The sequence below is a fragment of the Taudactylus pleione genome, unplaced genomic scaffold, assembly GCF_031769625.1.
Source record: "Taudactylus pleione unplaced genomic scaffold, aTauple2 ptg000345l, whole genome shotgun sequence".
Taxonomy (NCBI): Eukaryota; Metazoa; Chordata; class Amphibia; order Anura; family Myobatrachidae; genus Taudactylus; species Taudactylus pleione.
In genome coordinates this window covers 1,171,086-1,197,791 of record NW_028284746.1, presented here as the reverse complement: position 1 = coordinate 1,197,791, position 26,706 = coordinate 1,171,086, and the positions used below count along the sequence as shown (strand labels likewise).

Sequence of the window (26,706 nt, the reverse complement as noted above, 5' to 3'; positions counted from 1 at the left end):
ACTTCTTTGCTTCATTAAATAAGACAGGGCTATGAATTTACTACGAATACTTTGAGTGTTATTAAAATGTTTTCAGATGTACCAAGTTCATCCTCTAGCATGCAATAATTGATTACCAGTACAATATGTACCGAATTCCTAGGGGTATATTTACTAAAGAGAGAGTTTTTAGAAGTGGAGATGTTGCCCATAGCAACCAATCAGATTCTAGCTGTTAACTTCTAAAGGTGCTAGTTAAATGTTAAGTAGAAACAGAAGAAAGTAGATGAAGTAGAAGTTGCTATGGGCAACATCTCCATTTCTAAAAACTCACTTTAGTAAATATACCCCCTAGTGATAGATCAAAACACTTATAATGTTTTGCTTTACATAGAACACTAGAAAATAAGAAGTTGTACTAAGCGCAAGATCACCTCTGCTAGAAAACAACTAAGTATTTTTTATGAGTTTTCTACAGAAAATACAAAAGTGATAATGGTCATGATGAAAAGTTATATAATGCAGTCGCTGACACATAGTTTATAACATACATGGACAATAGACACCAGATAAAGAAAAATGAGAAAGTAGACCGCATTGTACATCTATAACAGGAGAGGAGAGAGATCCACACAGAAGAAAGTAAGCATCTCAAAGGAGGTGAGCTGCTGTACCCCAGGTGAAAGGGTGCGGACATACAGAAGCCATATAGAAAATATTTTTTCTGTCCTTTCCTCAGTGTTTGTAGACACATCTATGATATCCATTTGAGAAGGGGTGTCTTAATCTAGGTAACAGCAATGACAAACTTGTCACCTCAGGAATAATCCATTGACAATGGATGGAAGGGGGGGGAGGGGCGCTACCAACTGCTACAAACCTAGCCAGTAGTAGTGCTGCATCTGGCAGGAACCTATTGTGGGATGTAGAAGGCCTAAGATCCCAAAGGGTCCTCTCACAAGTAATAGTAAAATTAACCTCAAGATCCTGTGTAATATAATCTTGAACAGACATCCAGAACCATTGTACCATCTGGCAAGACCACCTACAGTGTATTAAGGGCCTGATTCAGTAAGGATCGCAATAGCGATTAGGCACGAGGACCCACTGCAAAGATATGCTAATGATTGAGACCGCTATGCCGTCGCAGCCTAACATAAGGACGTCCCCTTTACCTTACACACATCCGTAATACTTAGCAATACTGTAAAACCATCGGTAACATAGAGTACAATTGCAGCCTCCCGCACACTTGCACAAGGTCTGACGTTACTCAGGAATTGCTAACCTCATTGCTCGCAGTAAAAGCCCAAGCTGTGTATGGCATCGCAGTGGATTTATGCATGCCCCTGTAACGGCGTTCAAATACACTGGCACGCTTGCGTTTCGCCGACCATCCCCCCGTCACCACCCCCAAATGGTACTTCCTGTCAATCACTCTGTGATGGGTCTGTGTAGTCACTACGATCACGGTCCCGACCGCAGTGGAGTCTTCACCACACTGCGATGCATGCGCAGAAACGCAACAATCGGCAGTTTCCATGCATAATCGCAGTTACGATCGGTAGTGAATCAGGCCCTAAGCCTGCATCATTGCGGAGACATTTGAAACCTCGAGAATCTGAAGATACACCCATTCTCATTAGAAACCCCAACTTTGGGGTAAAATAAGCCCTATGTAATAATTTGAAGTGCGGAATTCTGTCATATTTTAAGAGGAAAATAAAAGTCCTGAATCCAGCTCATCCGCTTACTTGTTAGCTTAGAAATTTGTTAGAGATGTAGGGTTATATTTACTAAAGTGCCGGTTTTTAGAAGTGGGGATGTTGCCTATAACAACCAAACAGATTCTACTTAACATTTATATAGCACCTTCTAGAAGATAATAGCTAGAATCTGATTGGTTGCTATGGGCAACATCTCCAATTCTAAACGCCTGCACTTTAGTACCGTATATACTCGAGTATAAGCCAAGTTTTTCAGCACAAAAAATGTGCTGAAAAAGTACCCCCTCGGCTTATACTCGAGTCAAGTGTAGCGCTGACCGGACGGAGTTCGGTCAGCGCTACACACTGCCAAACACACAGCCGCCGGAGCCGGCAGCTGCGTGTTTGGTGTAATCAGCAGCCGCTGAGAGTCTGTCAGACTCTCAGCGGCTGCTGCTGCTCCCACTGCGGGAGCCATCTTCCGGCTCCCGCAGTGAGTGAAGGAGACACGTCGTCATGACGACGTCTCTCCCATGCAAAGCGGCCGGAGGAGCGGACAGCGGCGGGACCAGGAGCGGGAGTTTAAGGTAAGTGTTTATATTTTTTTTATTCTTTTCACGTCTCTCTCTACTAGGGGGGGGGGGACTACAGGGGGCACTACCAGGGGGCGATGACTACAGGGGGCACTACCAGGGGGCATTATCAGGGGGCACTACTAGGGGGCGATTACTACAGGGGGCACTACCAAGGGGCATTATCAGGGGGCGATTACTACAGGGGGCACTAAAAGGGGGGATTACCACTGGGGGAACTACAAGGGGGGGATTACTACAGGGGGCACTACCAGGGGGGGATTGCTACAGGGGGGGATTACTACAGGGGGCACTAAAAGGGGGGATTACCACTGGGGGAACTACCAGGGGAGGATTACCACTGGGGGCACTACCAATGGGGGATTACTACAGGGGGCACTAAAAGGGGGGATTACTACTGGGGGTACTACCAGGGGGGGATTACTACAGGGGGCACTAAAAGGGGGGATTACCACTGGGGGAACTACCAGGGGAGGATTACTACAGGGGGCACTACCAGTGGGGGATTACTACTGGGGGTACTACCAGGGGGGGATTACTATTGGAGGCACTGAAAGGGGGGATTACCACTGGGGGCACTACCAGGAGGGATTACTACTGGGGGCACAACCAGGGGGAATTACTACTGGGGGCACTACCAGCTGCTGCCATTTCCCACACTAGGCTTATACTCGAGTCAGTAAGTTTTGCCAGTTTTTTGGGTAAAAGTAGGTACCTCGGCTTATATTCGGGTTGACTTATACTCGAAGTCCAGGAATGATGACGTTCGTCCATGTAAGATGATGTTTAGCCTCTTTCTGAGTTCTGTTTTTTTGGAGGGAAAAATCCGAACTCAACGTGCAAACTCGAACCTATCCGAGCCTGCACATCCCTAGTATATACGGTAAATATATCCCGTAGTCCGAAGGTTCTGACTACAATAAGGCGCTTCAGGGTTTCACATTCATTACTCGGATGTCCAGGTGTAGCCCCAGCAGGCACACATACAAAGGGTTTACTTGCTCCATTGCTAAAATATTTCTACATGGCTATCAGACTGAAATATGTTTTTAACAATTAAATGGGTTTCTAACAGGCTAGTGGCAAATGGCTTACTGCTGAACTGCCACTTATACCTGAAATAAAAGAGAGACTCTCCTATCAAGATAATACAAAGAACACTGATGATTGAACAGGTCAACCGCAAACCACTTGATTGGGGGATCAAGCGAGTGACTTTGATACCTCTACCCTAGCCTTAATAATACCTTAGTCAGGAGAGCTGTTAGTAAATAGTGTTTTTACTTTCTCATTGTAGGCTTTCCTAATAAGTTATGTTTTAACAAATTCTGGCTGACCCACACTGTAAGTCTCAGCTGGTTAAGGCGATTAATGACTACTTTTCCTCTAACGAGACACCCGAGGTCTCCGGGGTCACAGTGTAGGAGGCCCCCAAATGCGTATTCCGTGGGAAACTAATCCAACTAGGCTCAATGCTGAAACGTGAGAAAACGAGTATGAAACTCGCCCTGCTATAATAGTTGAGAGTATTGGAAACGACACATAAGTCTTCTCCATCCCCTCAGATCCTATCTGATCTGATAGAGACTAGGGCAGCCCTTAATGTTTTGCTCATGATGATATTAAAAAGATTACAGACTCTGTAGAAACAGATTTTTTCAATGGGGTAATAAGCCAGGTAGGTTACTTGCGAGAGCTCTGCGGACTCAGAGAGCCACTCTGTATATTCAATCAGTCAGAGATTCAGAAGGGGTGAAACGCTATTTTACTCGGGACATTGCCTACACATTTCACTCCTATTATACCAAATTATACAATCTTCGGGGCTCATTGCCTCCGGAGTTACTAGAATCCTCCCAGGAACTTCTAGCCCTATACCTCTGCAACTCTGGCCTTCCCAGGTTGGCAGAGGACCTTGAGACAGCCCTCAAAGACACACCCTTCGGAAAAAGTCCGGGTCCGGATGGCTTCCCCATAACTTTTCTACAAACCTCCCTAAAATGCTCAGAGCTTTTAATGCTATTTCAGATGAGCACGGGTTTTCTCCCCAATCCTTGGAGCCCACATTACTGTAATCCCCAAGGCGGATAAAGACCCGGAACAGTGCACTAGCTACCGCCCGATATCTCTCCTTAATACCGATGTTAAATTGTTTGCAAAACTCATTGCTAATAGAATTAAGTCATTCCTTCCTAACTCAATACATTCGGATCAGGTGGGTTTTGCTCCCGGTAGGGAGGCACAGGATAAGACTACTAAATTTATAGATCTGGCTCCATTCCGGTGGTGATGCTTTCAACAGATGCCGAAAAGGCATTTGATATGATCAGCTGGACATTTATGGAAGGTGTTTTGAGACATTTGGGTCTTGGTCCTGTGGGCCTCCAACGGATACTGGCACTCTATCGTTTCTCCACTGCACGTATTCGGACCAATGGTGCCCTCTCGGACCCGCACCAGATTAAAACTAGCACTAGACAGGGGTGCCCCCTCTCCCCCATCATTTTTATATTATGCATGGAAGCCCTTGCGTGTACCATCAGACTTAACCCAAATATCACTGGTTTCAAGGTGGGCGGCACAGACTATAAGCTAGCACTGTTTGCAGACGATTTACTGGCTGTTTTGTCTAACCCGGTCTTCTCAATCCCTAACCTGATGGCTGAGTTTCAGCAGTTTGGCCTTTCTATTTTTAAAGTAATTTTTTCTAAATCCATTGCAGTAAATGTGTCGGCACCTTCCCACTCTATTGTAGGGCTTAAACATTCTTTTGTCTTTACTTGGCATGCCACTAGTCTTAAGTACCTTGGAGTTATCCTACACACTGATTCTTCCCGACTGTTTGACGTTAATTTTCAGCGGTTATTTCTTACACTGAACTTAAAGAATGGGGTGCTAAACGACTCTCCTGGCTCGGACGTATCAGTGTCATTAAAATGAATATCCTCCCTAGGGTTTTATTTTACTTTCAAATCTTGCCCATTCATATTCCCAAGTCTTGATTTCATGATTTACATAATATTGTCAGGGACTTTGTATAGGGAAACAAAAGACCTCGGTTTCAGCACGCAATCCTTTTTAGACGTAGACATATGGGGGAACTCCAGTTATCACATTTCTCAGTTTATTATGACGCTGTTGTGTTGGGTAGGATAATGGAGTGGTCACGGAGAACTGATACTAAGCAGTGGGTTCACCTTGAAAATCATTCCCTTCCTACACATATTGCACAGTATCTGTGGAGGTCCAAAGTCACAGTTGTCTCTCACCCCACCATTAGCCCGTATGAAATAGATTTCGGAAACTAACATGAGTTAGCAATCCCGACTCTCCCCCGGGTGTTGCTGGTTCTGCATTTGCTGTTTGGAGACGCCATGGACTACAATGAGTTGGCCAGTTGATGGATGGGAGGAGGGTGTCCTCCTTCACTGTTTTACAAGTACTGTGGGATCTTCCCCCATCTGAAGTTTGGAGATATCTGCAACCGAAGCATTTTCTACAAAGAAGTGAAGTGCGTGCAACTGGTTCCAGATCTTTGACTCCCTTTGAGGATTTGTGGTTGGACGCTTTGTGCCCAGCACATTTTCTCTCGAGAGGCTACGCACTCCTGATTGAACATATGTACCCTACTCTCCCCAAGTATGCCAAAGATTTGGAGCGAGACCTACAGCTTGACTTAGAGGATTGTGATTGGAACAGAATTTTTCAAAACACATTTTCTAGTTCAGTTAGTTACTCTGTGATTGAAACACAAATTAAGGTTTTGTCTCGCTGGTACAGGTGCCCCCTTACATTAGCATGTTACCTGGGCTTTCGTACAATTGCTGGCGGTGTGATATGGAGATGGGCTCCCCATTACATATTTGGTGTAACTGCAGTGTCTTACGACCCTTTTGGAACCAGGTGATTTCTATTGCTAGGTTTATTGCGGGCAAGGGTACTCCCTCTGACCCTTCTTTTTGGCTTCTTAATTTATTCCATGGTCCTCTCACAAAGTGATCCCGGTTAGATGGTAATCTACTTTCCCCCCCACACTTAAGGAGTGGTTTGCCCGTATAGATTTATATATGTCTAGGGAGGACCTCCAGTGAGCCACGAGAGGAACCAGGAGTTTATCTTTATCTGACACCCATGGCTGGAATTTTTGTCTTCAAGTACATATCTATGGTTTGCTCAGTGAGTTCACATATCTTCTCTATGTCAACACTAAGGTAACTTTCCGCTAAAGGCCGCTTCTTTTGCAAATGAGGGTAACCTGCTCTCTCCAACTACTTCCCCCCTCCCCGTCAATCGCAGCCACTTCCTTATCTGTACTGTATTTTTCATTTTCCTTTAATTATGTTGGATTTCTGTCTGTTCTTAAACTGTTGGGTTTTATATTTTTTAATACTGTTGTCATGATGTGGATTTATCTCTATGTCTGGAATTTGCTGTATGTCATTTTCTATTACGATATTTGTTATTCTATTTTTTTGGAGACTTGTAATGTTTTTTCTAAAATATACTGAAAAACCAATTAATATATATTCCAAAAAAAAAAAAAAGTTATGTTTTAGACTTCTTTAGGTTGTCATCTGAATGCTGTTTGATTTATTGTTACAGCATTTGGTTCACTATTCAGCCAGAGCTTAGTGAACCAAGGGCCTGATTCAGACCCACTCGCGAGCGGCTGTCCGCTCGCAAGTGGGTCGATGTTATGCACTGAGCATGCGCACGACGGAGGGAGCTCCGTCGTGCGCATGCGCCAGACGCGACGAGCGAAGGAAAGTCCTTCGCTCGTTGTGTCCGATCAAAGGGGGCGTGCTGTCAATGTTGATTGACAGCACGCCCCCTTTGGTGGGCGTGCCGGGGGCGTGCCTCCCTGACGGGGGCGTTCCCATGGGAACGCCTCCCGTCAGAAGCCGGCCCACTGACATCACTAGTGATGTCAGTGGGAGTGATTTTGGCTCTGATAGAGCCAAAATCACTCCGGAGCTTGCGGTTGAAAACCTCAACCGCAGGCTCCGGCTCGCAATTTCGATTGTCGCGATGGTCTCGACCATCGCGGCCATCACAAAGCACGCTCGTATAGCCTGTGGGTGGTGACCCACAGCTATACGAGCGTCCAGGAGGACGCTCCATGAAAATGGAGCCCGGCCCTCATTCAGAGCGTACGGCTCTGAATGAGGGCCCAAATCCCTAAATTAAGGGCACGCAGAATCCCTACTCATTTTATATATCTATAAGCCTTAAAAGACTAGTTAAATCAATTTTCTTCCCAGAATTATGCCTTTTTTTAGCATTTATTGAATAAAGTAATTTTTGTTTCTGTTTATATACAGACCAAATTTGCTCGATTTAGCGGCACAAACGTTGAAACGGATTTTGTTGAGGTTCCATCGCAGATGCTGGAAAATTGGGTATGGGAGAAAGAGGCCTTACAGAGAATGTCTGGACATTACATGGACAGCAGTCCGGTTCCAGATGAACTGCTGGAAAAATTAATTGCATCAAGACTAGCCATCACAGGTAAAGATACTATAATTCACCCAATTGCTATCTCTAATCAACAGTTGTGTAAAGAGAGTCCCATGAATTCTACTGCACTCTACTATTAAATATCTATATAATAAGCGAGAAAGTCTGTCTGTCTGTTTGTCCTTTGTGCATGACCAGAGTTTTGGCCCTAGCTCCACCAAATTTGGCATGGTGGTTTAGTTTGACCAGGATTAAGTTTTTGAATAGGATTGAACTTTGTCAGGGCAACATACTGTCTCCACAATCCCTAAAAAGTGGGCCACTGTTAAAATTACACAAGTTGGCTCTAGTGGAAATTGGCAGTCTGACAAAAACCTGTGTGAAAGCTACAAAAGTATTATTTTAACCTAACAGTCTGAGCAAACTTTATGACTCATGCAAGTTTAAATAATTAATCCAGAGCTGGACCTTTTTAAAGTGACCATATATATTAGTCATCCCTCTATGTTTGCATGCAAGGGCATAACTAGAACTTTAGGGGCCACACAGGATCTTAAAAGCCCCCCCAGTGGAAAAAAAAACCACATACATTTTCCCCCACACATAGCCAATTCATGTTATGCCACACAGAGCCCATTCAGGTTATGCCACACAGTAGTACCCCTTATACACATTATGCCACACCGTAGTAGCGCCCCTTATACATTTTTCTACATAGTAATGCCCCTTACACTACACAGTAATGCCCCTTACACATTATACCACACAGTAATGCCCTTTACAGATTGTGCCACATAGTAGTAGTGCCCCATATAACACATTATTCCACACAATAGTAGTGCCCCTTACACATTATACCACACAGTAATGCCCCTTACACATTATGCCTCCCCAAGCAACTCACCTCCCCGTATACCTCCAGCAGCTTCTCGCCTACCCCTGTGTGCCATCAGCAGCCAGTAGGTGTGGATTCGGGGCCGGGCCGCCAACTTATTAAAGCTGGTGCATCGACAGGCAGCTGCAGACATGGACAGACAGCTCTGGCGCAATTCGAATCTGGAGCTGGTCGCAAGCCAATCGGAGCTTGCACACCGGCAGCCAATCAGGAGCTGCCACTGCTGATTGGCTGCTGGTCCGCAAGCTCTGACTGCCTCGCGACTGGCGGCGCTGTTTCTACATGTCTGCCTGTCTGTGCGCCAGCTGTAATCAGCTGGCGGGCCAGCACCAAATCAACACCGCTGACACCTAGGCCCCTCTGACTGGACCGGCCCACTTTGTGTGCGTGACTGGGTGCAGGGGGAGCAGCGGGCCACAGAGGCAGCTTGGGCACCATAGCACCTGCACCCACGGTATTTACGCCACTGTTTGCATGCATGTTGGCAAACAGTGTGGCCCTTTTCAGTATCAATGGAATGGTGTTATAGGCGAGGACAATGTAAACAAATTAAGGTTGCAGGTGTACTTTAGGGTCCAGACTTCAACCCGGGCAACGCCAGGTATCCCAGCTAATAAAAAATACTCTCTCCTTGTAAGTAAACTGATACATTGAGAAATCACTGAGTTCAATTATCTAATGCAAACAAATCTATAGAAGCATTCATTCTTCCTTCCCTTCCTTCTTCTCATCATCATATCTACTTATCTACTTGATGTGAAAAATGCTTATTAAACTGTTTGTATTGTGTTTTGTGTCTGCCAGGTCTCCTGACTCTTCGCCAAATTGTTCTCAGTAAACTTGACCAGTCTCTCCACACAAAGACATCTGCTGATACAGCCAGTGAATATGCCAAGTATTCAGAGGAGATTCTGGGTATATCTGCTACCCCAGGTATTACATGACCTTCTTTGCGCTCAGTCAGAGTAACTAAAGCAGTGAGCGCTTCCATAGATTTCACACAGAACCTTTAGCTCATTTAAAATTAAAAGTAATTCCCTCTGGAAGGTGCAGGATGTTGTACTACAGGAGATGGGTTCAAATGTACTTTATGCATATAGAATTAGAGATCTCTTCAGGTGCGAACACACTAGACAATATTTTGCACGTTTCGCCCGATTTTGATGCATCGCAATGACAAATCGTGTAAAATATGTCCAAATCATGAGTGTCCACTCACGATCACGATGTTGATGCGCATACCCGGGGGTCGTACATCGCATCTCCAGATCTTGTCTACAGCAGGCAAGATCTGCCAATCTCGTACACAGCGCACTGGAAATTGTTAAGGACACACGATAGATCGTTCGTCAGTTTGGACACTTTTTAGCACCATATCGTGTCCTGGAGTGTCGGGGAGAGTTCAAGGGAAATCGCTCACAATATGGCATCGTGAGCGTGGAAAACATGCACTATTAGTGTGTCCCAAGGACTGGATCTGAGAAATACTGTTTTGTAGTATCCTACCTCAACTCTAAATTACTGTATTAAAATAAAGCTGCACAGTATTTGTGCGATACAGGTTGAGTCTCCCATATCCAAAATGCTTGGGACCAGGGATATTTTGGATATTGGAATATTCCGTATTTTGGAATAATTGTATACCATTATGAAATATCTTGGGAATGGGACCCAAATCTAAACACAGAATACATTTATGTGTTATATACACCTTATACACACAGCCTGCAGGTTATATTATACAGTATATTCAATAATTTTGTTACTCAAACAAAGTTTGTGTACATACATGAAATTCATTTATGTTTCATATACACCTAATACACACCTGAAGGTAATTGTATACTATATTTTTAATAATTTTGTGCCTTAAATAAAGATTTGTGTACTTTAAACCATCAAAAAGCAATGATGTCACTATCTCAGTCATGCTAATAAAATTCTGTATTTCTGAATATTTGGAAATGGGAGACTCAACCTGTACATGCAAAAGCAGCTTTACCCACATGTGCAAAATCTGCATTTCCACATGTTGCATTGCAAGATTATTAATTTAGGTGCAAATTTGCTCCATTTAGGTGCATTTGCTCATAACTCTAAATAAGACCCGCAATGCCAAATCTGCATGCCCGGTAATTTACCATTCAGGGATAGTAAGGTATATGTCTAAGCTGGCACTAATTAAGGGGCAGTAATGGTTACTTGATGTCAGTAATTTTGTTGTTATGCCATTATCTATTTCCTATTTTTGTTGTTTGGTCTATGCCAGGCAACTGTTCATACATACATACATACATACATACATACATATATGGCGTAGAGGGGCAGTGACTTGTCTGTTTATAATGGTTTTACTTACTATAGCCCTTTTTAACATTCCTTTATATTTTTTAACCTGTAGGTACAAACATGCCGGCGACATTTGGGCATCTGGCCGGAGGATATGATGGACAGTATTATGGCTACCTATGGAGTGAGGTCTTCTCCATGGATATCTTCTATAGTTCTTTCAAACAGAAAGGAATAATGAGCCCAGAGGTAGGGTATGGTGTGTTGGAGTCATGTCTTCCTCTGTGATGTCCCATTTCTGCTTTGAGGAAGGGCTGTCGTGTTTGAGGAGGGAATGTGCTATTTCATCATCAGTGACACCTGTTTACATTCTACTTAAGTACAGCGTCTTAGGGGTAAATTTACTAAAGTGAAGGTGCTAGTTAAATGTTAAGTAGAATCTGATTGGTTGCTATGAGCAGCATCACTTCTAAAAACTCTCACTTTAGTAAATTTACCCCTAAAAATCAGAGTCTGTATGTGTAACTTGATATCTTTTTACTCTTTTATGAATTACTATTGACCAAACCAGATACAGGAAGACTAATATGAAAAAATACATTAACAATTTATATGAAAATATTTTTATTCGTACCCCCATAGCTTTTTCTAAGTAAATCTGAATCTTCTCATGCATTGTGTCATGTGACTGATAACCTTAGCAACTTGAAGATGTTAATATATGTATATATAAAGAGAAGCATTTATTAAACTTTTAATTATATATGTTATATTGTTAGAAAGATCATTCCTCTAATTGTATTTTTATACAGCAGAGTATCCTCATCTACTCCCTGCTGTCTTCTTAAGTATACTAGTATGAGTGTCACCTGGAAGCCACTTTTTCTGCACAGTGTGATCACTGGAGATGAAATCCAGCTTTAAAAAAACTAAAAAGTTTTGTTTTTTTAAGTCTAGTGACCGGTTACTGTTCATTTTTGGAGCATCTTCACTTGCTTTTATTTTAAGGTTAGTAGGTTACATCTACCTCCTAGTAGCTGTAACAACTGTAGAGCTGGCTATGATTTTTTGCTAGTTATTATGGGAAATCTAACACCTAGATACACACCCATCCTGCTCTGAGTAATACAGGAGCTGATGTCACTGAACTGGAAGCCCCTATAAAAAAAATAAACACTTTCCACTTTTATTCAGTTAATTTTGTGATAGTTCTGCTTTAATCAACATATTAATGAGAGATTCGCATAAGATAAAAACATAATAGCAAAAGTAAATACAGGTTGAGTCTCCCATATCCAAATATTCCGAAATACGGAATATTCCGAATTACGGAATAATTTTGGCATGACTGAGATAATAAAACCTTTGATTTTTGATGGTTCAATGTACACAATCTTTGTCTAAGGCACAAATTATTAAAAATATGGTATAAAATTACTTTCAGGCTGTGTGTGTAGGGTGTAAATGAAACATAAATTTAGTTCATGTATGTACACAAACTTTGCTTGAGCCACAAAATTATTGAAAATATTGTATAAAATGAGCTGCAGGCTGTGTGTATAAGGTGCATATAACACATATATGCATTCTGTGTGTATATTGGGGTCCCATTCCCAAGATTTTTCATTATGATATGCAATTATTCCAAAATACGGAATATTCCGTTATCCAAAATACCCCTGGTCCCAAGCATTTTGGATATGGGAGACTCAACCTGTACATGCAATAAGAAACATGAAGGGGTGAAGACTTGCATAATTATGGTTTGAAATACACATATGGAACATAGAAAATCCCCCCCCTTCCTTTTCTGGTAAATTAGGAACACATGATCACTTACCAACACATGAAAAGTTATTAGACTATTTCTGTATAAAGCAGTGGTACTTCCTAGTCTGAAAAATGTTTCATTCATGTTATTATTTGGAAAAGAGATACAAATATTCTGCCATTTCCCACTGGTTTCCATCCGTATTTGTGGATTTTAATAGCGGCTCCGCCATGTAAGCAATTCGTCACTCCCAATCATATTTTTATAAGCAAATATGCAGATTGTTCATCTTCTCTCTGTAAAACAATGTATGTTTATATTGATGATTTATAGAAAGTAAACACTGCCTTTTATCAGCCTTTAAATTGGCATTTTATTTGGTATATGTTTATTGGAGGAAAATGATTATTATCTTGCAAACTTTAACATCATTATTGATGGTTTATCGTGGCAATTTTGTACAGCCTGGTTGATGACCCAGTGAAAGCAGTCGGGTTGTGCACTGAATAAATATTAATGAATTAGTCACATCACTGAGCCGCTTACTGACTGATATTCTTGGGGCCTTGTGAATTGATAGGCCATACTCTTAAGGTGCGTACACACTGGGCGATCAAGTGAACAATTGAACAATTACGACATCGTAATCGTTCAATCGCTCAGTATATTGTAAAAAACGACCAGCAATGCGCGCTCCGCTGGGTCGTTTTCGACAACAATCATTGCCTGAACATGCAGGCTAACCTACCGATAACGACAGGTTGGGCATGTTCGGGGAGGAGGCAGGGGGCCTGCACCCAGTGAATGACATAACATTCAGTGTAGGCACATTATCCCACAGCACAAGAAGATGAACGATTGTACGATTACAATGTCGTAATCGTACAGTCGTTCGTCTATCGTCTAGTGTGTACGCAGCTTAAGTAATATTGGTTAAATTTACACAATGGTTGCCTTCATTGTCTTTAGGTGATAGGTGGTATTTAAGTTCCGTACGGATAAAATTCTGCCATCTGAGTTTATCCCATCTGACTTCTGTTTCTTGGCACTCGTAAAGAAAACATTTCTTGAATACACCTAATAAAGAGAGCACTTCTTTTTGTAATGCCTGAATAAAACGTTGGCTACAACTGGTGCTATAGTGAGGGCGCTGTTACAAATCAGGTTACTGCCAAAGCCAATAATTAAACCCCATTCCCAAACATTGTATGACCAGCAGACAGCAGGGGGAGAGCATCTTCACACAATGCATAGTTCATCAGACATCAAAAATTGGGGAAAAACAGGTCTCACCCCTGATCTAACCGAATCTGCCCTTTTATATACTCCACCCATTTTTGCAGGGGTGTGGTATAAGAGATAGACAGGAATTAGATAGACAATGTCTAGATAGACACCAGATGTTAGACCAGGGGAAGCCAACCTCGGCCCTTGAGAGCTACTAACAGTTCACATTTTCCAGACCACCTAGCTGGTGCACAGGTGTACTCATTATTCACTAACACATTTGAAAAGGTCCACAGGTGGAGCAAATTATTACACTTGTGATTCTGTGAGGAGACCTGGAAAACATGCACTGTTGGTAGCTCTTGAGGACCAGGGTTGGCTACCTCTGTGTTAGACAGTCAATAGTTAGAACAATACAAGAGGTCGACAGGGTCAAAAGGTCAACATGGAAATGGTCGACACAAAAGTGGTCAAATTTTTTTGTGTTGTTTTTTAGCCCTAATCTTCACCCTTACCCTCCCTCCTGGTGCCTAGCCCTAACCATCTGGGTAAGTTCATATCCCTCCAGTAAGTGCCTAACCCTAAATCTTACCCTTAAAAATAAAAGTGTTGGTAATTTTTTGTGTCGACCATTTTCATGTCGAAATTTTGACCCTGTTGACCTTTTGTAACTGTCGACCTTCTAACATGTCGAACTTTAGTGTATTTGACTTTTGTCCCTGTCTGACTATTGACTGTCTAACATCTGGTGTCTATCTGGATATTGTCCATCTAATTACTGTCTATCTATAGTCCGGAACCTCTTTTTGCAGAAGTCCCACCCCTTTCAAGGTCCAGAGTTAGTGACTATTTCGCCAAAATTAATAATGTTGGGCGGTAGGCACTTCCCAGGCGTAGGGGAGCCGAGGACATCATGAAAGTCATATTCTGTGATGCGGTTTGCTTTATAATAGTCTACCAATATTTGAATTTGCAGCCCTTGGTGGATTTTAAAGTACTATTCGATGTGCGACCGATGCTGGCACCTAAAGCTGCAATAAGTGGTATTGCAGCGTATAAAGCCGCTCAGAGTGGGCGCCTCAGTCCTTTCGCCTTCAGACGCACACTTGTATACCAGGGGAAGGTCTGATACTAGCATTAGCATATAGTCACAGACATGACTACACTAAATGACGCTAAAGATATCGCAGCAGCGTGCAACTTGGACTCGGTGTATCAGTGTACACTTCCTGCCTGTAGAAGCATATAGTGAGTTACTCTGTATTATAAAGAAATTGTGGCAGTTGGAACATTTTCCCTTTAAATGCAGTTAACACCATTAAATAGACTCTGTTAACTGACTTTTCCACATGCGCTGAATTCCAACTAAATTATTTAGTTTGCCAGTTGAAACATCAGCTAAAACCCTTGGAGAATAATTATCTTGTGGTGGTTCTTTCCAGGCTCTCGTGTTAGTGCTATAGTTTAATGACACTTGTGGAGGTGGGGAAACGTGACTGAGCTTCAGCCAAACTACACAGTAAAACCTGGCAGATCAATTCATCTTCTGTCACCATTTTCTTTGCTCCGGTTGAGATTCTGGCTACAAAGTCCTCTCTATGACTGAACGATGTGATTTTTGTTTTCCCCTCTAGGTTGGAATGAAATACAGAAACCTTATCCTGAAACCCGGAGGTTCCGTGGATGGAATGGATTTGCTACGAGAATTCCTAGGTCGTGAGCCAAACCAAAAAGCCTTTCTCTTGAGTAAAGGACTAAGCCTATAAAATATGAAGTTATCGATTCTATGTTTGTTTAGCCTGATTAGTAAAAGTAACTAATTTAAACACTTTTTGAAAAGTCTAAAACACATAACAAATTCATTTTCTACAACCAACAAGGCTTCTGTGCCATGTTTCTAAAGCAGAAATGTAGCTGTACTTTGTAATAAAATGTACAGAATAAAACGTGTAAAACCCGCTTATGTCACTGCCCACAGTTAGACACCACCGTGCGCAAATGACGTTGCGGTTGGATTCTGCCGACACTCGTTGAGCATATTGTTATGCACCTAGTCATATGTGTAAATGTTTATTACATGACGTGTTGCTGCAGATATAGTACATGCGTATGGTTCAGGTTTTATGCCTGTTCTCCCAGTGGAATCTAGATAATAAATGACCATTTCACAGACTTCATTGGTAAACAATGTCTTTAAGTAGGGGTGTGCACCGGCCACTTTTCGTGTTTTGGATCTGGATCTTTCTTCGTGTTTTGGATCTGGATTGGTTTTGCCAAAACCACCCTTCGGTGTTTTGGGTTCTGGGTTTTGTGTTTTGGATCTGTATTTTTTTTTTTAAAAAGCATAAAAACAGCTAAAATCACAGAATGTGTTGATTTTTCTGCTCCTATGCTATTATTAACCTCAAAAACCTTAATTTCCACTCATTTCCAGTCTATTCTGAACACCTCACACCTCACAATAGTGTTTTTATGTCCAAAAGGTTGCACCGAGGTAGATGGATGACTATGCTAAGCGAAACGAGTGGGCGGCACAAACACGTGGCCCATCTAGAAGTGACACTGCAGTGGCAGACAGGATGGCAGTTTGAAAAACTAGGCCGCAAACAGTACATAATTCAAAGAAAAAAAAGAGTTGCAAGATGGAATTGTCCTTGGGCCCTCCCACCCACCCTTATGTTGTATAAACAGGACATGCACACTTTAACAAACCAATCATTTCAGCGCCAGGGTCTGCCACACGACTGTGGCTGAAATGATTGGTTCGTTTGGGCCCCCACAAAACAAGCTGGCAATCAATCTGTCCCTGCACAAACTGGCTCTATGGAGGCAAGATGTCGTCCTCATCCTCCTCATTCACCGATTCCTCATCCTTTCAGTGTTGTGTACATCCTCATCCTCACAGAGTATTAATTCGTCCCCGCTGGAATCCACCACCACAGGTCCCTCTGTACGTTCTGGAGGCTGGTCTCCCTGGAAGAGTTGATAATTCATTTTTATGAACATCATCTTCTCCACATTTTGTGGAAGCAACCTCCTACGCCTTTCGCTGACAAGGTTCCGGGCTGCACAAAACACTCTTTCGGAGTGCACACTGGAGGGGGGGCAACTCAGGTAAAATAGAGCCAGTTTGTACAGGGGCCTCCAAATTGCCCCTTTTTCCTGCCAGTACATGTACGGACTGTCTGATATGCCTACTTGGATGCTGTCACCGATGTAATCCTTTAACAGACAGACGCACGCTTGTCGCTGCTGCTTTGAGGATCATGGTGCGGCTACTGCGCATACATTTCACACACACAGAAAAAAAGAATATTATTTTATTTTGGTTGGAGCGCACTTTGGGGGTTACACCACCCTTTAACAGACAGATGCATGCTTGTTGCTGCTGCTTTGAGGATGCAGGTGCGGCTACAGCCCACACATTTCACAAAGACAGAAAAAAAAGAATTTTTTTATTGTTTGTGGAGCGCACTTTGAGAGTTACACCACCCTTTAACAGACAGACGCACGCTTGTCGCTGCTGCTTTGAGGACAGTATCCTATGCAGTGACAGTAGACTTGTCAGAAATTGTTGGCACTTCCTTCAGTCCGGACCAGATGTCCAAACCGGCCCTTGACTTATGACACAGGCGCACGCTTGGCGCTGCTACTGTGTTGATGCACGTGCGGCTACATCGCACACAAGTCACAAACACAGAAAAAAAATAGTTTTTTATTTTTTGGAGCACTTTGAGGGTTACACCACCCTTTAACAGACAGACGCACGCTTGTCGCTGCTGCTTTGAGGATGCAGGTGCGGATAAGCCCACACAATTCACAAAGACAGAAAAAAAAAGAAGAATTTTTTTATTGTTTGTGGAGAGCACTTTGAGGGCTACACCACCCTTTAACAAACAGACGCACGCTTGTCGCTGCTGCTTTGAGGATGCAGGTGGAATCTAGACGGGATTTGGAACCGGGGACACACTACCTATCAATTGTCTAAATCCCACTGCACTAATGGCGGATACCGGATGCACGTCTAACACCAACATAGCAGTCAAGGCCTCAGTTATACGTTTTGCTTCAGGATGACTGCTGTCGTACTTCATCCTCCACGCTAAGGACTGTTGGAGGGTAAATTGTTTAGTAAAAGTAGTGGTGTTCCTACTTCCTCTCTGGGATGATGAACAACTCCCAGCAGCAGCAACAGCACTAGGAGGAAATGGTTCTTGATCTTTCCCCATTTTCTTTTTATCGGAGAAAGTTTGGTCCTCCATTTATGTTGTATTGATATATACGTGCGGCTAAGGCGCACACAAACACAGAAAATAATTTTTTATTTTTGTTGGAGAGTAGTGCACTTTGTGGGTTACACCACCCTTTAAGAAATGAGACAGTCGGCTCTTTACTTATGGGACACAGGCGCACGCTTGGCGCTGCTCCTTTGTTGATGCACGTGCAGCCACAGTGCACACAATTCACAAACACAGAAAATATATTTTTATTTTGTTTGGAGTGCCCTTTGGGGGTTACAGCACCCTTTAACGTACAAGCCAGCCGGCCCTTTACTTATGGGACACAGGTGCACGCTTGGCGCTGCTTCTTTGTTGATGCACGTGCAGCCACAGTGCACACAATTCACAAACACAGAAAATATTTTTTATTTGGTTTGGAGTGCACTTTGGGGGTTACAGCACCCTTTAACGGTCAAGCCAGCCGACCCTTTACATATGACACAGGCGCACGCTTGGCACTACTTTGTTGATGCACGTGCGGCTACTGCGCACACAATTCACAAACACAGAAAAAATAATTTTTTTTTTGCACTTGGGGGGAGCACCCCTGATGGACAGAGCACCCCCTGGACAACATTACAGCACCCCTTTAGGACTTGGACACTGCACAGGACTTTGGAGTGGACACAGGGCCTGATTCAGAGCCGGACGCTATTTGCGGTCGTTCGTTCTGAAAAAAGGGGTGGCTATTCAAATGAACCGTTCGCTCTTTGCGGTCTGTTCATGCCTCTATGTCTGAACGAGCGAACAAAACTTGCGGTCGTTTTTTTGGAAACTACGCCCCCTGGCCGCTCGCATCCTACGTCATGTCCGCTATTTATTAGATTAATCGAGTACATCGACCAGCGTATGAACTGCTCGCTATTCTTGTGGTTGTTTTTTTCTACCGCAATCTTGCGAGCAGTTCTGACTATAAAATAACCCAGTGACGTGGTCAATGACGCTGCTGTATTAATTATGCACACCCATAAAACGCCCGTTTTCACCTTTAAGCACGCCTGCGTTCTGATCTCCACTCCCCGTTTTCAAGCACCTTCCCCTGTTACCACCCACATACGCCTCCTCCTGTCACTCAAAATAGCAGGCATTCGCTATTTAGCGAACAAACGATTTTCGGCCGCACTGACTGGTTCGCGCATGCGTATTACAATCCGTATGTATGCGCAGTTGGGCAAGCATCGCTCGGAACGAACGAGCGGCCGCTTACGAGCGGCTCTGAATCAGGCCCACAGCCCCTATGGACAACTGACTGCACAACACAGTACAGCCAGCCCCTATGGACTTTGGAGGAGTGGACACAGCCCCTATGGACAACAGCAGCACAACACAGCCAGCCCCTATGGACTTTGGAGGAGTGGACACAGCCCCTATGGACAACAGTAGCACAGCACAGCGCAGCACAACACTGCACTACACTACACTACACAGCCCAGCCAGCCCAACTCCCACCCGCCCTCTTCACTGTCCACAACCGAGTGAGAAAATGGCGCTGACGCGGGTACCTTATATAGAATCCAAAACCCGCGAGACCCGGAAGGCGGGATGATGACGTTTTGCCACGATTTCAGATCCGAGTAAGGTGGGAAAAGTCGAGCCTGACTCGGATCGGCCTCGGATCGGGGGGGCTCGGATTTCAGAAATCCGAACCCGCTCACTCCTTCTTTAAAGTATCACTAAACATAGTTGATCTGCGATGAAAGATGTTCTATGGTATCCACAAGTATGTATGTAAAGGTTCCCACTGTATGACAATACAGAATGGGTTTCTTCATTCTTGGAGAACTGCTCCCACCCTCTTGTTTCTCTGTAGTGCCATCTAATGTCCTCTGCAGCTTTATATTTTGAGCACAGAAGGACCACCATCCTCATCATCAGTCATAATGCTGACAATCGATGTTAGGGTTAGCGCTATAATCACCTAAAATGCTACGTCAACATGCCCAATATTGACATTCTGTCAATATCAACATTTGACGTGTCAACATAACTTCTGTTTCCAGTGTGAATGTCGACATTTTGTACCACACCCATATATATACCGCAGTGTTTCCCAACCTCAGTCCTCAAGGCACACTAACAGTTCAGGTTTTCGTGATAGCCATGCTTAAGCACAGATGGTTAAATCAAAATCACAGGTGGCCTATTCATCATAACTAAAGTTTCCCAGGAGGTAATTAGGTTTAGAACTCGCATGGAGTTCTACCTAATTACCGGAGGAATTCATCATTCCTCCTCCCTATAACTATCTATTCCGAAAAGCTGTCATTTTTGCGATGACAGCTTTTCAGGAAATAGATAGTTATCCCTCTCTACACTAACTTACCGCAGCTGTAATCAGTGCTGCGCATGCGCTGTTACATCTGTAAAACCAGCGCATGCGCAGCACTGCCTACAGATGCAGTAAGTTTGTGTCCCCCCCCCTCCGCTCACCTGCCCCCCCCTCCGCTCATCTCCCCCCCGTTCTGCACTTACCTGTCCGCGCAGCAGCCTCTGGCTCCGTCTGCTATGCTGTCATGTGGTCTCCCAGCAGCACACAGTACTGTTTGGAAAAAAAAATAAACATTTTTTTTTTCTAAACTTTATTGTGCTCTGCTGGGGAGAGCACATGACAGCATAGCAGACGGAGCCAGAGGAGAGACCAGAGCACCGGAGGGAGACGCCGGGGGACCTGCACACGCTGGCACAGGTAAGTGTTACCTACTAATCGCCACCTCACAATGACGAATAGTAACTCCATCAAATTCCGAAAATACAGAATTTTCGGAATTTGATGAATACCATAATTTCCGGAATTTGATGAATACCATAATTTCCATATCCCCATACTAATGTATGGGGAGTGTGGAAATGAACGCAGGGGAGCTTAGCAAGGAGACATCAGTGTTATCTCCTGTGCTAAGTGGCTTCAAGAATACTAAAATAACGTTATTTAAGGAAAATGTCCTTAAAAACGTTATTTTAGTGTTGATGAATAGGCCCCAATGACACCTGTGCTCAAGTGTGCCCGTGGTTGGGAACCCCTAATATACAGCATAAAACTTTTCTTTATTTTTTTTCACCCCAAAATTAAACTTAATTTTTTGGGGTGTCACGATTTTTTTTTTTTTTTAACTTTTTTTTTACACAGATCATTTTTAGGGGACATTCCCAGGGGTGCATGCTATTTTTTTTAAGCTTGCACCCCTAAACCCCAATTCTGCACTTTTTTTCGCCAGCTAAAGGCTGGAGAACACTTATCCCCCTTTTTTTACAAAGACTTTTCACACCGATGAAAACACTTTGTAATTGAATACGGGGATAATGACAATAGGCGAAAATGACGGATAACGGGTTTTCGTCTGTAATTGAATACGGCCCATAGTAATGAGGAGTGGTCTGGCATCAGCTAGAAATGTAGATTAGTGAACACAGAAAAACACTGAAATCAGGGGGTCATTCAGACCCGCTCGCGAGCAAAGGACGCTCGCAAGCGTGTCGATGTTTGCCGCATGCGCACGACGGAGGGAGCTCCGTCGTGCGCATGCGCGAGACCCGGCGAGCGACGAATACGTCGCTCGGGGTCTCGCACCAAAGGGGGCGTGCTGTCGATGGTGACTGAATTATTTTACAAAAATTAAGCATACCTAACCAAATCTAAACCCTAATTTACCTATTACAATTAAGCAGAATAGGACTAAATGATAGATTATTAGGATTTATTTATAGGGCACCACAAAGTTCTGCAACTGAACAGAGCAGTGATACAAACACGGTAGACCTAGTAATGATATTATAGAGCAAAATTCATATAGAAACACATCTATCGGGTTGGGTACGGGATCTCGGCGCTCACAGGGCCTGATTCAGAGCCGCTCGTAAGCGGCCGCTCGTTCGCTCCGAGCGATGTTCGCACAACTGCGCACGCGTATGGGTTGTAATACGCATGCGCGAACCAGTCATTGCGGTCGGAAATTGTGTGCTCGCAAAATAGTGAGTGCCTGCTATTTTGAGTGACAGGATGAGGCGTTTGTGGGTGGTAACAGGGGAAGGTGCTTGAAAACGGGGAGTGGAGATCCGAACGCAGGCGTGCCAAACGGTCAAAACGGGCGTTTTAAGGGTGTGCATAATTAACAAAGCAGCGTCATCGACCACGTCACTTGGTTGTCTTTTAGCCTGAACTGTTCGCATGATTGCGGTAGGAAAATCCTACCCCAGCACTGCGAGCAGTTCATACACCTTTCGATGTACTCGATTAATATAATAAATAGCGGAGATGGCGTAGGATGCGAGCGGCCAGGGGGCGTTTTTTAAACAATAGCGAGCACATGTTTCGTTCGCTCGTTCAGACATAGAGGCGTCAACAGACAGCAAAGAGCGAGCGCTCTAAATATCCGGCCCCTTTTTCTGAACGAGCGAGCGCAAATAGCGTCTGGCTCTGAATCAGGCCCACAGTACCGACCATCAGGATCCCGACTGCAGCATTACGATGGTCAAAATGCTGATAGTTTTAGGTAAATATTTAACCCTAACCCACCCCTCCCACATCCTAACCCGCCCCGTAGTGCCTAAACCTAATACTTACAGTCGGGATTGTGACCATCGGCTCTCTGTTTATATGAGGGTGAGTCAAAAATTATCCGCACTCTGGCTGTAGAATTTATTTTAATCAACTTTTCGAAAAGACAAATACATTATTTTTGGACCTAATCTCCCTGCTTTTCAGTACACTTTGTCCATCTGTCAACAAGCTTTCGTATTCCTTCATTAAAAAATGTTTTAGGCTGAGCTGCGAGCCAAGAATGCACTGCTGTCTTCACCCAAGTCTGTCGTTTATTATTGCATAGACAGAGCCATAGCTGATTTGCAAATGATTTGCAACATAGGCCCTCATTCAGAGCCGCACGTTAACAACAGTACGCTCGTTGCGTTCCGATGTTGACTAACCGCGCATGCGTCGGTGTTACATTGCGCATGTGCGTACGGCAGATTGCGAGCTTTTTTTCTCTCGTTCCTAAAATAGCGTACAGGAAGTGACATGTCAAATGTGATTGACAGAACAGGGCGTTTTTGGGTGTTGACGGGGGTGGAGATGAAAAAACGCAGGCGTGGCGAGGCGTTTTTGGGGCGTACATACATTAGCAGATGCGAACGTCAAATGTGTTCGGACCGTCTCATACGTCACTGAAACATCCGCTTTCTCTTCAAAATGCTCGCACAGCTTAGGGTCAGGATTACTCGACCACATTGGCGATGGCCTTCTCCTCCGTCCCGGGACTCCACGATGGTGCTGCGATTAATCGCGGCTGGTCAGTAAAGTAATTAGTGTTGGATTGAAATCCGGCTTGGTATGTGTTTGGAAAGCAGTTTATTGGGATAGCACAAAAGCGTACGCAGGTGGAAATCAGAGCTGCTAATGTCATGATTACACAATCAATTAGCGTACATTTTTGGGGTTTTATTTTGGCCACAATTTGTTGGTTATGGCCTATTGTAACAATAATGTCATCATCTTTTAATTAGCTCCCCTTTTTTTTGGTTTACTGTGGAATTTGCATCGCTATGTGATTTTTGAAACGTTCCTTAAAGAGGCCTTTTTTTTGTTTTAAGAGGGTCAGTTTTTGCCTTTAGGGCCAGGATTAAATGTAACCCATTTGTACAATAATGTCACAATACAATGTCAGTTTTTTGTTTTTAATTTATTGTTTAAACACAAACAAATTGGCCTAATACTTTGTTGCCTTTTTTTGTGGCCAAGATATTTGATCAAAAAAAAAAATAACCATAACTGCTAACATAAGCGTAAATACAAAATTTAAAAACATTTCACAAGAAAGGAGAGGGAAGTTTTGACCAGAAAGGAATATGAGCCAAGCACAGAAGGAGTGTGGGAAAAGTCGCCATTGCTGTCACCGTTTTCTCGCCCGTTTGGCTGGGTGAGGGTGGGCGCCAGACCGGGTCCGGGATGCCATCGGGCTGGCCTGTCCAGAGGCAGATGTTGTGGCCTCTGGACTAGGCACAGGGCTAGGCACATTTGGAGGATTGCCTGATGTTGTGCCAGAGGTGGAGGATCCGGATGTTCCGGCAGGAAGGGAGGTCGGCTCCACCATGTGCTGGCGAACGAGCTGCTCCAGGGCATCGGCGATGCGGATGTTGGCCCTGGTATTTTCCGCCAGGGCCTGAGCAATGGTCACGTTGGCCGCAGCATTTTGCTCCAGGGCCTCAGCCACCCGTATCAGACTGGCGTCCATCCTCTGCAGAATCTCCGTATGGCAATCCGATTTAAAATTGAGTTCTGTGAGGAGGCCCACTGCCTGCGAGGGGGCACGCCCTGGACTGGCTTCTGCAGGGTCCTCAGCCGGATGTACTGGTTCCTCCCCTGCAGAGCCAGCAGAAATTCTGCGGCCAAGGCTCCCCTCTGGAGCAGACTCATCCGCCTCTGTCTCTGTTAGGAAATTGGAGAAAAGACTCACATTAGAATCTACATATTGGCACAATAGCATTTCAGAGTTGGTGACATCACAAGACTTACCTTGGCCAACATGAGGAGCCGCAAAGTCTGGCATGTCCGTATCCATGTTGGACACGCCAAACACCTCCACAGCCTGCACACACCCCTGTGCCATCTCTTCTAAGTCTGTCAACTCCAATGACACAGGGGTGGGACCCCCACCTGTCCCCCTTGCATGCCTAGCCCTGTCGGCAAGTTTTTGTTTGAGACGATATTTGAAGTCTGCCCATCTGTGGAATGAAATTGGAACCATTATCCTTTTTTTTACAATGGGGTTTGTTTATAGGATGGGAAAGTGTTTACTTACCGCCGTTTGACATCCCGGGCTAGACGGACATAATCACCCACCCTATTGACAGCAACGGCGACCTCCTCCCACATTCTCCACTTCTGGCTTTGGCTCATATTCCTGGCTGCCTGGGGCAGGATGTCAACGCACTTCTGGATCAAAACCTCCATCTCCTTGCTTGTGAAATGTGGCTGCCTTTTTTTTTTGGCAGCTTTGGCGGGTTGACTGGGGCCAGCAGTCTCTTCCATGTCATCCTCCTCACCTATTTGGGTAAATATGCAGATTTAGCCACTTCACAACTTGACCAATATATTTGTTTTAAAATAATCATGGAGACAAAATGCATGAAGGCCTTACCGCCGGATTTTTGGCCATTGTTTCCCTGGTCTGAAGCCATGTTTCTGCTTCCAGAATGAAATCAACCAGAAATTCAATGTGATTTCGTGACGTATTTATACATGCGTCCTTTGTTTGCGGCCGCATCATTGATTGTGCGTCCCTATGATTCATCCTTAATTTGTGCGGGAAAATAAACACTATTTATGGCTTGGTGTGTGTGGAGTCGAGGTGGGGTTGTTGGATTGTTGGCGGTTAAGTTGTTTGGATTTGGTTGTTTGCGGTTGGAGGATTTGGCAGAGTTGGTTTTTTGTTTGTTTTTGCTACAGTTCTTTTGTTTTTCCGTTCGCATTTTTTTCCTTTTTTCCACATCCATTCCTGATTTGGTAAGTTTTGTGCAGTCAAATTTGTGGCCAATTGGTGTCTTCTTCTGTTTTGTGGTTAGTTAATTTTTTTAACACTCATTTCATCTTTTTTAGTTTTTTTTGGCTTTCGGACCCAAAGACGTTTTTTTTGGAAATCTTATATATTCGAGTTGGGTAAGTCCATTTTTTGTCTTGCATTTGCGAATTAATTACCGCATTTTTGACTGTTGGTGTAGTGACTTGCATTGGCGAATTAATTACCGCATTTTTGACTGTTGGTGTAGTGACTTGCATTTGCGAACTAATTACCGCATTTTTGACTGTTGGTGTAGTGACTTGCATTTGCGAATTAATTACCGCATTTTTGACTGTTGGTGTAGTGACTTGCATTTGCGAACTAATTAATGCATTTTTGGCGGCTTATTCATCATGTAATCCAGTTTTGCTTTTCCCTTTTCCATTTTTGGGGTCCATTTGAACCCTATTTGACGTACGGTGTGCAATGTCGTTTTCATCGATGGCCAAATGTGTGTTTCGGCTATTTTCTGTGTTGGCTTGCAACAATTTGAAAAAAAAAAATTCACCCTCTAAATTTTTGAAGTCTCATTTTTGGCTTTTTTACAGTTTATACGTATCATGACAATACCCCGGCATGTAAGCAGCTATGGATGGTATCAGAAAGCTAAGTTGTTTTTTCTTACTTTTGGGGTGGCTCAAAAGCCTTACATTGTAAACTTTGCATTTCAGGTAGATCTGGGGCGAATTGTTCTGGCCCTGCTCCCGGAAGACGACCAACCTCAAACTCGTCCCAGGCGTAGGCATCGTAGGCATGCAAGGCCCCAGATATTTCGAACACGTGTCACCCTTTTTGGAATGCCCGATGATGAGGTTTTAAGACGCTACCGTCTACCTCCCAAAATCATCATAGACACTCTCTCATTAATAGAAAGTGATCTTGAGCGGCAAATTGACAGTCCAACAGCAATACCACCACTGACGCAATTTATGGCGGTGTTACATTTCTGTGCCTCA

At 43.8% G+C, this 26,706-nt stretch overlaps 1 protein-coding gene across 4 annotated transcripts in view; it reads left to right on the top strand.

Annotated features, from left to right (window-relative positions):
* Positions 1–15,863, top strand: part of NLN (neurolysin) — an 85,536-nt gene extending 69,673 nt beyond the window's left edge. For 3 of the 4 annotated variants that reach the window (XM_088444027.1, XM_088444025.1, XM_088444026.1), the window contains 4 exons: positions 7,600–7,786; positions 9,435–9,563; positions 11,032–11,168; positions 15,552–15,863. In XM_088444027.1, the coding sequence (XP_088300153.1) occupies positions 7,600–7,786; positions 9,435–9,563; positions 11,032–11,168; positions 15,552–15,683 (585 nt within the window). In that variant the 3' untranslated portion in view covers positions 15,684–15,863. Of the gene's footprint in view, positions 1–7,599; positions 7,787–9,434; positions 9,564–11,031; positions 11,169–11,876; positions 11,931–15,551 lie in introns of those variants that run through there. The other variant, XM_088444028.1, reaches the window with a different exon arrangement.
* Positions 15,864–26,706: the final 10,843 nt, after the last annotated feature.